The sequence below is a fragment of the Mastigoproctus giganteus genome, chromosome 2 (assembly GCF_048544385.1).
Source record: "Mastigoproctus giganteus isolate SK-2022 chromosome 2, ASM4854438v1, whole genome shotgun sequence".
NCBI classification, from domain to species: Eukaryota; Metazoa; Arthropoda; class Arachnida; order Uropygi; family Thelyphonidae; genus Mastigoproctus; species Mastigoproctus giganteus.
This window is the reverse complement of record NC_143576.1, coordinates 11,363,779-11,380,186: the sequence shown is the minus strand read 5'-3', so window position 1 is coordinate 11,380,186 and position 16,408 is coordinate 11,363,779. Positions and strand designations below refer to the sequence as shown.

At 37.3% G+C, this 16,408-nt stretch overlaps 1 protein-coding gene across 1 annotated transcript in view; it reads left to right on the top strand.

Moving 5' to 3' along the window:
• Window positions 1-16,408, top strand: part of LOC150089161 (coiled-coil domain-containing protein 169-like) — a 73,007-nt gene that overhangs the window by 7,693 nt on the left and 48,906 nt on the right. Inside the window, exons 2-3 of the mRNA XM_090390354.1 lie at window positions 11,175-11,260; window positions 15,674-15,787. Of these exons, the coding sequence (XP_090246480.1) occupies window positions 11,175-11,260; window positions 15,674-15,787 (200 nt within the window). The remainder of the gene's footprint in view (window positions 1-11,174; window positions 11,261-15,673; window positions 15,788-16,408) is intronic.

Genomic DNA, 16,408 nt, shown 5'->3' with positions numbered 1-16,408 from the left:
ACCAGAAACCCAACTCCTCCTTTGCTCCTTTCACAGTTTCCATTGGTGTACAGCAGATTTCCACTTGATAAACTTATAAGTGATTCATTTCTTCTTCTTGGTTCAGCCAAACCAGTCCATGGTTCAGTCAAATGTGAATTGGATGATATTCCAATTCACATTTTCTAGTTCCCTTTCCAGCTCTAATATCTTGTCTTCACTGATGAATGATCTTATTTTGTAACAGGCCAAGTTCAGTTTCCGTGAATGGCAGGCTGTTTGTACCCAGAGATTCTTAGCATGTTCTGCTTCCACTCTTATCCTGTCGCTGCCGTAAGAGGGGGGAGTGAAAGCCGCTGGGGACTGAGGGCCATTTGTTTCACCGTGCTGTCATATGCTGGAGGGTTTGGTCTTTTCCTCTTCACGCTGACCAGATGTCTTGAAGAGAACCACTCTACTCGTTCGTTGCCACGTAAGTGACATAACAGGGCTTACCATCGAGAAGGTGTGCATGAGTGGATTTTAGGGAGGCAGGTCAACTGGACTTCTACTTAATATTCTGTAATAGAAAGATATTGGATCCATCAGTGTTTTAGACTGAGTGTCTAATAACACACAGAATACCTGTTCCCCTCTAAGCCCCTGTGGAAGTTGATAGCCTAAATAAATGTAAAGCTGAGTTGAACAGGCAATTTGGAACGAATGGAGGGGTGAAATGAAAGGTTTTTTTTTGGCTGATGCCTCATAAGCTTGCTTTCTTGCAGCATATGCCTCTACTAATGCTAATACTTTCAGTAGGAAGTTTCTTGAATATATTTGTGTTGGGAAATATTACTGCTGCACCAATATGATTGTCAGTTTTAGACCCATCTGTGTAAATTGGTGTGTACCGGCAGTGCTTGGGCTCGCAGTGCTGCATATATTTGCAGTATGTTCTGTTGGAATAAGGCTATCAATGAAAAGTCGCACGGTGGTATTTAGTATATCCAAGGTGGGACTGTATGAGAGGCAGTGGACTGTATCTTACTAAGGTCAATTTGGCAATCGGCCTGCAGTGAGCAAAGATGTATCCCAGTATTTGGATAGGCTCGGTATAGGTTTTCCCATTTAGGAGAGAAAAGTCCATTCTAAGTGGGATGGTTTGGATGCCCTTTGAGTTTTGTTGCATAGTGTAATAAAAGCATTTGTGTGCGTAGCTGCAGGGAGGTTTCATGTGCTTCAGCATATAGGCTCTAGACCGGTGATGTACGGTATGCCCCAGTGCATGACGAAGAGCACTGTGGCGCACAGGATCAAACCAACGTAAAGCACTTGGTCTAGCAGAGCTGTAAAGTACAGAACCATAGTCTAGACGTGACCGTATTAACGCATGGTCAACTGTAGTAGTGTGTAAAGGTCAGCTCCCCACGTTGTGCCTAATAGAACTCTTAAGGTTTTTAAGACAGGTAATCTTGAGTGGTTTTATATGTTCCAGGAAGGTGAGTTTTTAGTTAAATATCACACAAAGAAAGCGGACACTAGGGACCACTGGTATGAGTTGATTTTCTAATCGAAGTTCTGAGTGTGGATATAGGTTACGCTTCCCGCAGAAGTGTATACTGACAGTCTTTTGGGTTGAAGCAAAAACCATTGTTTTGGGCCCATTTTGCTATTTTGTTGATGGCACATTGCAGCTGTCTCTCTCTACCATTCGCATATTAGGTGATAGTGAAGTCATCAGCGTACAGGGTAGTGGATATTGTTTGTGGCAGGTCCCATGTTATCGAATTAATATTTATATTAAAGAGGGTAACACTTTGCACCTTCTGGTACCCCTTCTTCCTGTATGAACTTTGAAGATAAGTGATTGTGAAATCGAACTTGAAATGAGCGGTGGTGTAAGAAGTTTCTGATAAACTGTGGTAGGTATCCGCGTAATCCCAGATTGTATAGATTTTGCATTATACCATATCTCCAAGCAGTGTCAAATGCTTTTTCAATGTCAAATAGGACCATTGCAAGGTGTCCTTTGCATACGAAGGCATCATGGATGTTTATTTCTGTCTTAATCAAAAGATCAAGAGTGGATCTACCTTCACAAAAGCCACATTGCACTGGATTCATAAGTTTATTTTGAGCTAGAAACCAAGATAGCTGGGTGTTGATAATTTTGACGTGAATACGTCTTTAAATCCAGAACATTACTAGGGGGTACGGGACGAAAAGTTGAGTCGACCGGGCTAGCCGGGTGAGTAAAGTGCCTACCTGGCAACCCAAAGGTCGCGGGTTCGATTCCCACCTCGGGCTTGGATGAAAGTACTGCAAAAACCTTGGGAGGTGCATTATGGCCACAGAAGCCTATGCGCCAACAACTACCAAAAAAAAAACAAAAGGTTTTGTGTAACGAAATCATTCGATAAAGTTTGGCTCAATAATTTCTAAAGTATTAAAGGTAGCCAAACCAAACTGATATCATTCGATAGTTGAGGGAATAAAGATTCATCAGTGACCTTCGGATAGCGTGCTGCACCACACGGATGGCAGTGGGGGGGTCCGCCATTTTTCTGTACGATCTTCCGCCCTTCAGAAACTTCCACCCAGTATAACTTCGCACTCGGTCATGGTACGACTCTCGTTTTAGTGTCAGTCAACAGCTCTTGTCGATATCTATCGGTTTAATGTGAAATAATTAAATTTCAATACAGTGTTGGTGAAGACAATACGGATTGAAGTTGAAAAATTTTTAGAAATTTCACAATGTCCGCCTATACTTGCCAGAAAGCGAGCCAGAAATATGTCGAATGCATATGACAGGAAAGAGCAGCTCGTCAGCTTTCAAATAATACCCCAATGTCTGGGTTGCAACGAATAAGGAAGTATCGGGAGCAAAAAAAAATGGAGCAGTGTGCGGCTGACGGTGGTGCACAAACCCATGGATGTAAATGATGTAAGTGACTATGCCACCACTTCGGAAGTTGGATTGGATGAAATGGATGTTGATTTCAGATCGGTGACAATGGAAGACCATTGGAGGTCGGTGAGTGACTGTTTTAAGAGCACATTTCTGAACAATTAATTTGATCATAAATGTGATGTGTGTGACAGACTATGGTTTCTGCGAGATCTGAAGCCAGTGAAGTCAAAACACATGCTACTGCTCCATAATATCACGTTCCCGGGCGAAGCAGTTGCAGATTTCAAGTTATGCAGTGCTTGCAGAAAATTACTGGATAGCAATAAGATTTCAAACTTGTTGCGATAGAAAGGTTTGAAGTATTCATCAAAGCCCAGCAGACTGCCACCGTTGGACCTGATCAGTGCATGGCTGATTTCACCACGTTTGCCATTCATGCAGATCCGCAGGCTTCATTATGAGGGCAACTACTGCATAGTGGGTCAAGTCATAAACGTACCAGTTGACGTGAACATTTCACAATGTTCACGTCAACAGTGGTGCAGCAGTTGCCACAGCGTTTGAAAGACGATCACGCGTATTTATTGCTTTGCTTGCTTTTTGTTTGGGGTGTTGGTACTTGGGGACAATATTGACCTTGCACATTCAGCTAATGACTTTGTTAGTGGTATGGTTACCTCCATTTGGGTAGCAATTGATATGTGATTTTTGGTTATTTGGGCATAAGTTGGCTTGTTAGCATTTGGAACTGGTAAGGATTTTTTAGCCACTCTTTGGGTTACATTATGTTCAGTTTTGTACCGCTGTATCTTTTTTTTTGTATTTCCAAAGGGGACACTCCTTTGAATACGCTGGATGGGCTTCTTTACAATTAATGCAGTTTGATGTTGTGGTTGTGCAGTCACTAGTAATATGTGCAGTGGCTCCACTTGTGGCAAAAGCAGCTACTCTTCTGCAGACCATCTGTGAGTGCCCAAATTTCTCGCACTTATAGCAGCATAATGGATTTGAGATGTAGGGTTTAACTTGGCTTTGATCAATGTTGGTGGTTTAGAATTGTCAAAAGTAAGGATTATATTCCATGTAGGAACTGATACATCATCCTTCTTTGTGAGAATTCGCTTTGCATTGATGACTCCTCGTAATTCTTGTTTGAGTTCTTCATCTGACAAATAGATGAGGTCCCACTCAGTGATGAGACCTCTTGATGTGTTCAAGGAAACATGTGGTGAAACGATGACCAAAATTCCACCAAAGGATTTTAATTTTTTTAGTTGTTCAGACTGTCTAGCAGTGAAAACTTCAACTAGTAGGTCTCATGATCTTAATTAACAAACTGTCTTGGGAGTACCTATTATGCTTTCTAGACATTTTTGCACTAGAAATGGGGAGAGTTTTCCAACTGGCTGTTCTTGAGTTAAATGAATAATCAAAAAAAAGTTAGTTTGGATTCTGCCTATGTCATTCTTATGACATTTTGCTGCGACAGAACCGGACTCCTCTTGTTCTTGCGTTGTCAGGGTTTCTTCTGTGCACCCAGTGTTTTTCTGGGTTTTATGAACTTCTTGCTCCATTTCATCCTGGAAGGGAGACCTTTTCCCCTCCAGGTTACCGGCCCCGTCAAGTGGAGGCAGGAGCAGTGCCACCTTTGTGACCAAGCGGTAGTGGGTTAGTAGTAATATGCAAATAAAAGGAAAAAAGAAAGATTATTTTTCCTTCTGTTCAAGTAAAGTGATTTCTTTGCTGAAGCTTATTTAATTGATTGTTAGTGTAATGCTGTAAATAAAGAAGACGATTTTATTTATTCAAGAGAGCACAAATTCACTGGCAAAGAACTTAATCACAAAATCCCTTGGCACCTGAGGCCAGTGGGCTAGGCATGTCAATCACTGCTACTTGCAGCGATTGATCACTATGAGTACCGATCAATCAGAGATTGATTTTTGAAGGTTGTAAAGACTAACACAGAATTCACTTTCAAAATGGCGAACATAAGCAAATACAGTAATCACGTGACTTGCCGTTTTCTTTTTTTTGGCACTACAAGCCATCTGCCCTGTATGTAAACATCCAATCTCAGTATGTCATTAGCTTGAATGTTCTGTTATTTCAATAGTTTACTGTAGTTATCATTTTGAAAGCCAATTATTACACAGAACTCATTGAGCTGGCCTAGTAATCAGTCTGCACTGCTCAGACAGCTTTATGTCAGACTGTAATTACACTTAAGTCCTTTTCATTCTCCAGTTTCCTTTAATGTAATCACATTAATGTTTACATAGTGATAAAGAAAAGAAATTCAAGGAGTATTGCTTGGTTTTCTTTGAAAAGCTAATGTTGAACCAAATACTTCAAATTCAAAAGGAATCAGAACATGATTGTCCACATAAGAAAAAGAAAATGTTTAGTTTTGTACAAGGTATATAAATAATCTTTATTGTATACAAAAATGATATATATAATATACCCTTCGTAGCAGCCATGCCAGGGGTATAATGGTGATTATTTAAAACTTAGTTTAATTATCTGGCTGGCATGAGAAGAGTTTCAGGGAGTTTTCCAAAATAAGCATATCATTTTTGAAGACATTTTAATGAATGAAAGCATGAAGCCAGCAAATCTAGCTTTCTCGACACTTGTAAAAAAAGAAGCACCCAGAATTTGAAAATAAACAGTTTTTCTTTTTTCTTTTTTTTTTTTTTTAGTTCTCGAGGATTAATGCCTTGAGACAAAATGTGTTGGAAGTTTTTCCAAATGGTATTTTTCATAGAAAAATCACTCTTAAAAAAAGTCCTAATATTTAATAACTTAATGGAAAAGTCAAATTGAGAAACTCAAATTTGTTAAATCAACTCATACTTGTATGCTATTTGCATTTTATGATTTTGTGATAATAATACAGAAGAAGGATTGTTGTGCTACACTAAATTGTGTGTTTATCAGATATATTTCTGTTTATTAATTAGTTAAATGCAAGTGTGGGAACTATGGCCGTTGTTTTCAGTTTGTGATATAAACGAAGACTAATTTTAAAAAAATTAACTAAAGATTTAGTGGAAGTAGGCACAAAAACAATTCTCAATTCTGAAATGTTCCTCTCATTTTTAAAAACTCAGCAAATTTGGATATTATTTTAATGTTTTTTTTTTTTTTTTTTTTTTTGATTTGGTAGTTGTTGGCGCATCGGCTTCTGTGGCCATATTGCACCTCCCAAGGTTTTTGCAGTACTTTGATCCAAGCCCGAGGCGGGAATCGAACCCGCGACCTTTGGGTTGCCGGGCAGGTACTTTACCCACTCGGCTAGCCCGGTCGGCCTTATTTTAATGTAAGCATTGTTTATGAGTACCTGGAAGTGCTTTATCAAGTGTTCAGTGATTACAGGGGCTCACATCTGTTGAGTATGGGCTTGGCACACCCAGGGTCCTGAGCTGGATATCATCATTCTTCTCTTTCCTGGTGATTCCCTTCTACTTTTGTCTCTTTCTATCTCTCAGGGTAACTACGGAATTTTTTTTTTTTTTGGCTGGTGCAGCATAAGCCTCAGGCTTCCTTGCACCACATAGCTAATAATAAAAATAATAATAAAATAATATTGCCCACCATATATTTAGTCAGGAAATTTGTCAGTTATCATTCTGTCTATATGGAACACCAAAATTCAATTCAATTGTATAGGTTGTGGGGTTATATTTCAACACAGGCATTAATATAATTTGAAAATTATATGCATTTCTGTGTTTGATTTTTGTCTAATTGCCCCACCCACTCTAGTGACTGGGGCCAACTTTAAGCTTCTTTTATCCAGAAATGTTCACTTATGAATTGAAGTTTTAATTTAATTTTTTATTTTCCTTTTGTTTTCTGGTTTTGTGTTTACTCACTTGTAAGTGTAAAAGTTAAAGCATTTTCCTTTTTCAACTAAGAAATGAGGCAAAATTATGCCCTCATGATGTAAATGAAATCAAATCAGAATAATAGGCTGGTTAGTAGTCCAGCTTTGTCTTAAAGTAGCTTATTTTAACTCAGAGGATTGAAAAATTAGTGAGTAAGAAAGAATAAACAGTGATTATTTTAATTTTTACAAAAAATAATTTGAAAATGAAATGCACTAGGCATAATTCTTATGGATTTTGGTAATTAACTATATAGTATCGGCGTAAATACACCATAGTTAACCCATAAATTTGAACTATGTAAGTAGCGTAGATGGCATCGCTTTAATGCAACTTTTCATGTTGCATTACCACGGTACCTGACCACCCACTGATGATGAAGCCCAATAGCTTCGAAACGATCGTCTGGGTGGTGGTGGTATCCTCTGAAAATAAATAACAGTAGTCTTCTCTACTAGAGAAGCGTTATTTATTTGAAGTAGTGCAATACTGCTATCTCGTTGTGAAGGCAACCACAATATGAGATACAATTAAAATGATGCCATCTACGCTACTTACGTAGTTTAAATTTATGAGTTAACTATGGTGTATTTACACCGATACTATATAGTTAATTACCAAAATCCATAAGAATTATGCCTAGTGCATTTCATTTTCAAATTACATTTTTACCAACACCCTTTGGCATCTCTCATACTGTGGATATAACTTTGCAACTGTGATGGCATGTTGTTATTACCAAGGTACCTGCCCACCCACTGATGATGAAGCCTAATAGCCTTGAAATGATAGTCTGGGTGGTGGTATCCTCTGAAAATAAATAACAGTAGTCTTCTCTACTAGAGAAGCGTTATTTATTTGAAGTAGCGCAGTACTGCTATCTCGTTGTGAAGGCAACCTCAAAATGGGAAGCATTCAAAGAACTTATCTCGGAAGCTATTAGGCTTTACATACCAACTAAGAAATATTGTTCAAGGTTTAGGGCTAAATGGATATCAGATGAACTAATGAGACATATGGCAGAGAAGAAAAATGCATGGGATACATATAAATTAACATGTGACACAGAAGCCTATGATAGATATAAGCTGATCTGTAACCAAGTTCCCAAAGGAGGTTAGGCAGGCGAGGGCAGATTACAAGAAATCTGTGGCAAAGGATGCAAAGGGGTCTTTACTTATGTAAACTCTAGAAGGAAGGGGATGAATCAGATTGGTCCACTTGATATCGATGGTTCAACTGTTGATGGTCCTGCTCAGGTAGCTAACAAACTAAATGAATATTTTGCATCAACATTCACACATGAGGAGTTATTCAGCGAGGGGAATGCCAGAGGTGTATTCAACTCTGGCAGTAAGCTAGATAATCTTGTAATAACTGAGAGTAAAGTGGAGGAGAAATTGTTGAAGATAAACACAAGAAAGGCACCTGGGGTGGATGGGATCTATCCAGTTATATTAAAGGAGGCAGCAAAGGAAGTAAGCAAATCCTTAGCCATAATTATAAGAGCTTCCTTGGACTCAGGGGAGGTACCCATAGACTGGAGATGTGCAAATGTGACCCCAATTCACAAAGGAGGATCAAAGACTGACACAAGTAATTATAGACCTGTGAGTTTAACTTCGGTTCCAGGAAGATTAATGGAGGCACTGGTTAAAGAAGCACTGCAGGATCATCTAGACAAGACTTCAGTTATAGCTCGGACACAGCATTGTTTTGTTAAGGGAAAGTCTTGCCTGACCAATTTTATTGGATACTATGATGCAGTTACAAAAGACCTGGATGCAGGGAATAACTTTGATATTATATATTTGGATCTTAGAAAGGCTTTTGATACTGTTGCACATGGAAGACTGCTCCACAAATTGGAGCAGTGTGGCATTGGAGGCAAATTGCTGCTATGGATAAAGGGAGATATGGTTGAGAGGGAGAAGACAGAGAATGGTAATCAATGGACACTGCTCATCGTGGACTAATGTTATTAGTGGAGTCCCTCAGGGTTCAGTGTTGGGTCCATTATTGTTTTCTGTATTTATAAATGATATTGATGATGGTATATCAAGCTTAATGTCCAAGTTTGCAGATGATACAAAGGTTGGCAGGGTTGTTAAGGACACTACTGATGCTATGCTGCTGCAACAGGATCTGTAAAAGTTGAGCAGATGGGCTGAGAGGTGGCAAATGTAAAGTACAACATATGGGAAACAGCAACCCCAGAGAATGCAAAGGATCTGGGGGTAATTGTGCAGGCAGATATGAAGTTCTCTGAGCAGTGCAGATGGATTGCAAGAGTAGCTCATGGTGTCTTGTCAATGATATACAGGAATTTTTCTAGCAGGGATAAGGAGGTGATTATTCCCTTGTATAAGGCAATGGTCAGGCCACACCTTGAGTACTGTATACAGGTCTGGAAGCCTCATTTCAAGACGGACAGAGAAGGCCACAAGATTAGTGAATGGAACAAAGGGTTGCTCTTATGAAGAAAGGCTTAAGTTTTGCAAATTACAGTGTCTGGAGACTAGGCACTGGTGAGATGATCTGATAGAGGTGTATAAAGCCTTGAATGGTTTGAGCATGCTCAGTGCCGATGGAATTATTCCTCTTACTCAGAATAATCACCCGAGAGGGGATGAATTCAGATTGAGGGAAGACAAATGTGCGGAAATTTGCCTTTAGCCAGCGGGTAGTTGGTTGGTGGAACAGAACTCCATCCCTTGTTGTGGAAGTTGATAGCCTAAATAAATTTAAGGCTCAGCCGGACAGGTATTTCGAAAGAACGGAGGGGTGAAATGGAAGTGTTTTTTTTTTTTTTTTTTTTTTGGCTGATGCTGCATAAGCTTGCTTTCTTGCATCATATACCTCTACTAATGCTAATGGGATACAATTAAAACGATGCCATCTACGCTACTTACGTAGTTCAAATTTATGAGTTAACTATGGTGTATTTACACTGATACTATATAGTTAATTACCAAAATCCATAAGAATTATGCCTAGTGCATTTCATTTTCAAATTACATTTTTACCAACACCCTTTGGCATCTCTCATATTGTGGATATAACTTTGCAACCGTGATGGCATGTATTGCCAGGGTACCTGCCTGCCCACTGATGATGATGAAACTCAATAGCTTTGAAATGATCGTCTGGGTGGTGGTATCCTCTGAAAAAAAAATAACAGTAGTCTTCTCTACTAGAGAAGCGTTATTTATTTGAAGTAGTTCAATACTGCTATCTCGTTATGAAGGCAACCGCAATATGAGATATAATTAAAATGATGCCATCTACGCTACTTACGTAGTTCAAATTTATAGTTAACTATGGTGTATTTACACCGATACTATATAGACAAAAAATAATGTATCCGTTATTGATTTGTATTATTTCACAATATTTTGCTGGTTGAAGAATTTAATAAGTATTAAAAATTTTTTAATTATTTACAATTATCATACCATTCTGTTATAGAAAATTTAGAAAATCCAGGTTCGTTATATATTTTTGATCAAGAACCACTATTATAGTTGGTTCAAGATAATTTGATGCAAACACTGAATAATTTTTAACTTTGTATTTGACTTTTTTATTTTAATGGTTACTAGAGGCTTTCGCCCCTGCTTGCTTTTCTCGCCAACCGCTGTGCATGCTTTTCTATGTAAAATGTAGATGTATGACGGATGAAGTCAGATCTTTTCTACGTAAAAGACATACCTGTCGAAATGCGCTAATCGATATCTAATCAGGAAATGACCTATGTAATTATTTATCGCTGCATTTGTAGTGACGTAATTGCCCCACCCACTTGTACTATGTGACCTGCATCCCTCTTCTCCCATATGCTACCCCACCCACCCATCACACAACATTCTCGAGATTGAATAAATATCACTATGTAATTATTTACCTGCATTTGCATATTGCATGAGGAATATTGTTTCATCTGAAAAAGCAGGACTAAAATATTTACAAACTATACAAATATTTAAAATATTTACAAATATACAAACTATATCGGGTTCCTTCATCAGCTGAAATTACAATGGAACATCAAATGATGCCAGGTGTGGTCTTGTAATAGACAGTGAAGCACATGCATGAGGTTGGTGAACGTTATGGAGGCAGTTGTCTTTCATTGGGGACAACAATGTAATTATTTACCTGTGCATTTGTAGTGATGTAATTGCCCTGCCCTCTTCTCCCATTGGCTCGAATAAGTGACATAAGTTCCCCGTCCTCTTCTCCCATTGGCTCGACTATATATTGCTAGGAGGAAAACTTTTTTAATGTATAGAGAGACATTAAACATACTTAGTAGTATTTAGGGTATATTTAATGTTGAATCCTTGCATTCAGTTACAATTCCAAGTGTCATTCATTGATGTTTTAAATCTGCTTCCTGTTTACTGCAGAGAGATGCTAGAGTTATCCATTGAAGAACTTCAACATACAGTAGAGGCATTAGAACAACAAATTGAAAACACAGATATTGGAGACGGTAAGTGACAGCCTTACTTAACATAAAATAAAGGAAAATTCAGTGGTTTTATTCTGTAAATGCTAATGTTAAAAAACATTAGAAATTCATTTTTCAGAAACACTTTAAGCCAGAGCACACACACACATTGATGGCAGCAAGCAATAGTTGGTATGATTAATAATAATGAAATCAAAATATATGGATTAATATTGTACTATGTAGGGCAGACACAGCCCAGTTTTAGAGGTTAAAGGCATACAAAATGGTTATTGTGTATTTAAATGGAAGCTTTATTTCCATGCACCACATGACTGTTCACTTAGACAAAAATACATTATGCAAATTTCTGCATACATCTTTTGCTAATACAGACCACTCACCCACCAGCTGATGAGATCAGTAGCTTTGAAACAGCTATCCTGGTGGTGTCCCAGATTTTTAAATGTATATTGGGTTCACCTGTACAGGTGATGTATGATTTAAAAAGATATTAGCAAATTAGGCAGAACTATATTTATCTTTAAGATGAACATAAGCTCAAGGTTTACGTTCAATAAACCTTGAGCTTATAACCTGACTACTTGGTCTCAGGCTTTAAAGGGAACAGTATGATCCCCATGATCAGCACTGGCTTGAGGCAGGAAACAGTGGCAGCGTCACATTAGGACACATCATTGTTTAGATTAAATTTGCTTACTGTATTTGAAAGCCATACTTTGAAAGGCAATAGAAATAGTATAGTAGTAAGAAGCACTAAGCACAGGGACAAGAGAAGAACATATATGGATAACTAATAATAATCCAGTGAAAAAATTGACAGTCTCAGTCTTTAATGGGAACAGTATGATCCCCATGATTAGCACTGGCTTGAGGCAGGAAACAGTGGCAGCATCACATTAAGACATCTCATTTGTTTAGTATTAAATTTGCTTACTGTATTGAAAGCCATACTTTGAAAGGCAATAGAAATATTATAGTATAGTAGTAAGAAGCACTAAGCACAGGGACAAGAGAAGAACATTATATGGATAACTAATAATTACCCAGTGAGAAAATTGACAGTGAGTCACAAAATGAAATACTAGCAACTTATGACAAATTTGTTGTTTATTGCTCAAAGTAAATAATCACTGAATGTGTAAAGGAATCATCCAATTCATTATCATCACATAAAAAGTTAATTATAAAACTGCAAATGAATTCTGCAGCACCATGGTAAAACTTCAATTAGCAGTCTTACTCGACATTGGAACCTTTGAAAAATACTGATTATATTAATTGTAGTTAATATGTGGCATTTAGATGTGTACTTTTTCAGTGTTTTAGGGAGCACTTTTAATTCTGTTCTCACATTCAGCATGAATATTGAGGTATGCCAAATATTCTGGGTTGTACTTGTACAAAGCTTTCTCTGTTATATAATAGTTGGTTGATGATAAAATATTGTACAGGCCTACAAGTGGATGTGTTAAGTGTGCATGGTACATCAGCAACTAAATTTAGTAGACCCCACAGCTGAATTTCATGTGATCCACAAAATTTTTGATTCATTCCTTTGTTTGTTTTATAAAAATTTCGGGTATAAGAAACACATGGAAAATGCTGCTTTTTTGTTTATTGCTTTTGCCTTGGACTATAGATATTATTCTGAGAACATACAATTGTCATCCTCCTGCCCATTTTAGATGTAATTCCTGTGTTTTTTTTTTTTTTTTTTTTTGTAATTAGCAGCTGGATGAGAATTATTTGCCTGTGTAGAATTATGTTAAACCTACCTCTATTGTTTCTTCTTGGTTACAATAAAAACACTTCATCTGGATTTTGATAATATTTAAGATGTTCTCTAAGCACTTCTTTCCAGTCATTTCAAAAAAATGCTTTTGTGTGTGCCATAAGCAAAATGAAAACAATAAAATTTATATTTTCTCAGATTACTTTGTGTGAAAATACAGCAAAATCCTGCCATAACAAACTACTCAGGGTGCATAAATCATTTCTTTGTACTGAAATTTGGTTCTAAAAAATGTCACTTAAACAGGAACTGAAGTGGAGAATGCAATAACAATAAAATTAGTGTAGCATTACCACAAGATTTTAACAACTGTGATTGCACAGATGTGTGTGCGTTCATGCATGTCCTTCAGCATGCCAGCACTATGAGTGACATTGGTAAGTTTGCATTGTGTTGCTTTCATCTGCAGAACCTAGTTCTTCTGCAGTTTGTGTACGGTATTTTTTATATGCATTTTTTAAAAATTCTTATCCATTTTTATTTTCTTTCACATTAACAAGTACTGAAGAGGTTTTTTTTTGGTTTTTTTATATGAGGGCTTTCCGAAAAGTAAGGTAACACATTTTTCCTCTCGATGATGTTTAATAATATGAAGTTGAAATTACACACCAAGAAATAAGTGAACAATCATCCACAAAGTCTCCAGTTTTATTGATGCACTTGTCCCAATGATGGATCAGTTTATCAATACCAGTACTGAAGAAGTCCATGCCCACACGTAGTAACCAGCATCGCACCGCCTGATGAACCTCCTCATCCATGGTGAAATGCTTTCCTGAAAGGTGTTTTTTCAAAGGGCTGAACAAATGGAAGTCTGAAGGCACTAAGTCTGGGCTGTAGGGGGATGTGACAGTTTCCCAACGATTATGGTGCAACCACTCACGAGTGGTGTGGGCAGTGTGTGGAGTTGTGTTACAAAAACCTTATATATACAAATATACAAAATATATATACAAAACAGGCACCAAACTGGGTACCAAGATCTTTTAGAAAAAACACGCACACAGGGAATATTTACACTTCGCATTCACACCACCCACTTAGCACAAAAAAAGCCGTTCTTTACAATCAAATCCATAACGCCATAAAATACAGCACTTCACAAGATGACTTATCTGCTGAACTACAATATCTCACAAAAAAGTTTATGGCTAGGAACTACCCACTTCATCTGATTCAACAAATTAGTTCCATTGCAAAAAGTAACACTAACAATTCAACCAAACACATCACAAAAGCAAATACACATATCATCCTTCCCTATCATAGTGATCTCGCGGGACAGTTCCGTCGGGTGTTCGCGGTTACAGATATTACACTCATATTTTCCGCGTACAACAAACTCGGATTCTTATTCAATACATATAAAGAAACATACAAATACCCGACAAATGATATGAACAACATTGTATATTTGATCAAATGCCAACAAAATTGCAACGCTTGCTATATTGGAAGCAAGTTCGGTTCCACAAAAACCTCTAATACATGGACATATTATCACTATAACAGTTTCAGAACAGGACAATCTAGCACTGAGCTCACATTACACGCCCATACCCACAACCATACCCCCTCCCCTAGTTGATTCTGCCATTACCATAGTAAAACTTAAAACCAGTTACAAAATTCTCCAATACGAAGCCCTCGTCATAGAATGGTTCCGTCACCACTCTAAACTGAACATCATAAATGCAAAGCTACCCTCCAACCTTTCCCTGTTCTGGAATCTCACACACTTGAGATTCCTGCATGTCTCAAAGAGCATCACGGGGGCATAGAAATTCTTTTAAATTACAGCACGTGTTCGTTCTTCACTCAACTTTGCCAACTGAAGAAAACGAAAGTCTATCGTTATGACTATTGGCCTCATCCGTTTCACATATTTTAGAGTTTTTAATTAATTTATTCTTCATGACAACCAGGAACGGAGTTGTGCACTTCTGCTTTCTTGCGCATATTTTAATTCCGTTTTAAATTAATTTATTCTCATTCCGTAAACTTACCAATTTTTAAATTACCCAAACCCCAAAAAAATTAGTCATCAATTCACCCAAATAACAATTGCAGATCATCTAAGATGAGTACCGTATATTAAGCTTTTGCTATTGAAACTTAGTGAGAACAGTTTTTATTCTACTTACAGCTGTATGAGAACTGCGTCACAGGACTGTGTTTTCAGGTCTAGTGTTGGTGTGGCATTTTTATTTCTTGATATATATATATATATATATATATCAGTATTCTGAAGGAGGTGCATCAGGAAGAAAAAAAAAAAATGCATGCTGTAATTAATTGAATAATCACTGTGTACCTCCAATAATTCTTATTTCCATTTTAGTAGGAAGGTAATGCACCACATGATAAAGTAGTTCTTGTGCATATATTTCTTTTGCTTCATATTTTCAGTTTTGTAATTCTCTAATATTTATTTTGGATTTTGACTTGCACATTTTATTAAGTTCTGTATGAAAGCATAAATTTAATTAAATATAAACTGTTATCAGTAAGTGCAAGGCAAATTTATTATTTCCCTAGCTGAAAATCTAGGGAACTATTTTGCAGCCATAATTGCATTATGAAGTATATATATTAGACCTTGGAAGCATACTTATTTACATTGTTTCATTTTCTTTTAGAAGATGAATGGAAAGTACGTTACTATACTCAGGTTGAAGTAAATGAACAATTAGAAAGACAGCGTGATTGGTTAATGGAAAGAGTGGAAGCAGCAAGAAATCAGAGTCAGGAAGGTACTATTACTACTTAATAATAATAATCTTTTACAGAGTACTGTAGCATAACACAAGAATTGTAATAAATTAACTTAATTCTCTGTGCCACACAAGGTAGGTAAGGAGGGATACAGCACATTAGGAAACAACATGAATATTCTACATAAGTACATGTGATAAAGTATAGTAAGCACTAGTTATAGAGATCACTGGTATTAGAATCAGCTGCTTTATAAAATCAAATTTCAAAGAACCGATTCAAATCAATAAAATGCACTACACTTTCATTGTTTATTAGAATCATATTTTTGGTTATAAGAATCAGTTCTGTGTATTTTTACATTATTATGGTGAAATGTGTTTCCCCTTCACTGAAATCTGCTCTTCATTCATATATCTGCACTTCGTAAACTTTTTACTCCGTATATTACTTGTACATGTTGTGTTAGTTCCAATTTGTGCATCTTGACCTCCGCAACCAATTTGGCCCTCAATGCACCGACAATCCATCCAGAGGCTAGGGTATTGGAATCAGAAGAAACCTACAAAGCATTCTCGACGTATGCCACTGCGGTCTTCAACAGATGCCGCTATCACTCACAACCTCCAACTGGCACACCTATGACTACTGCAGCTGAT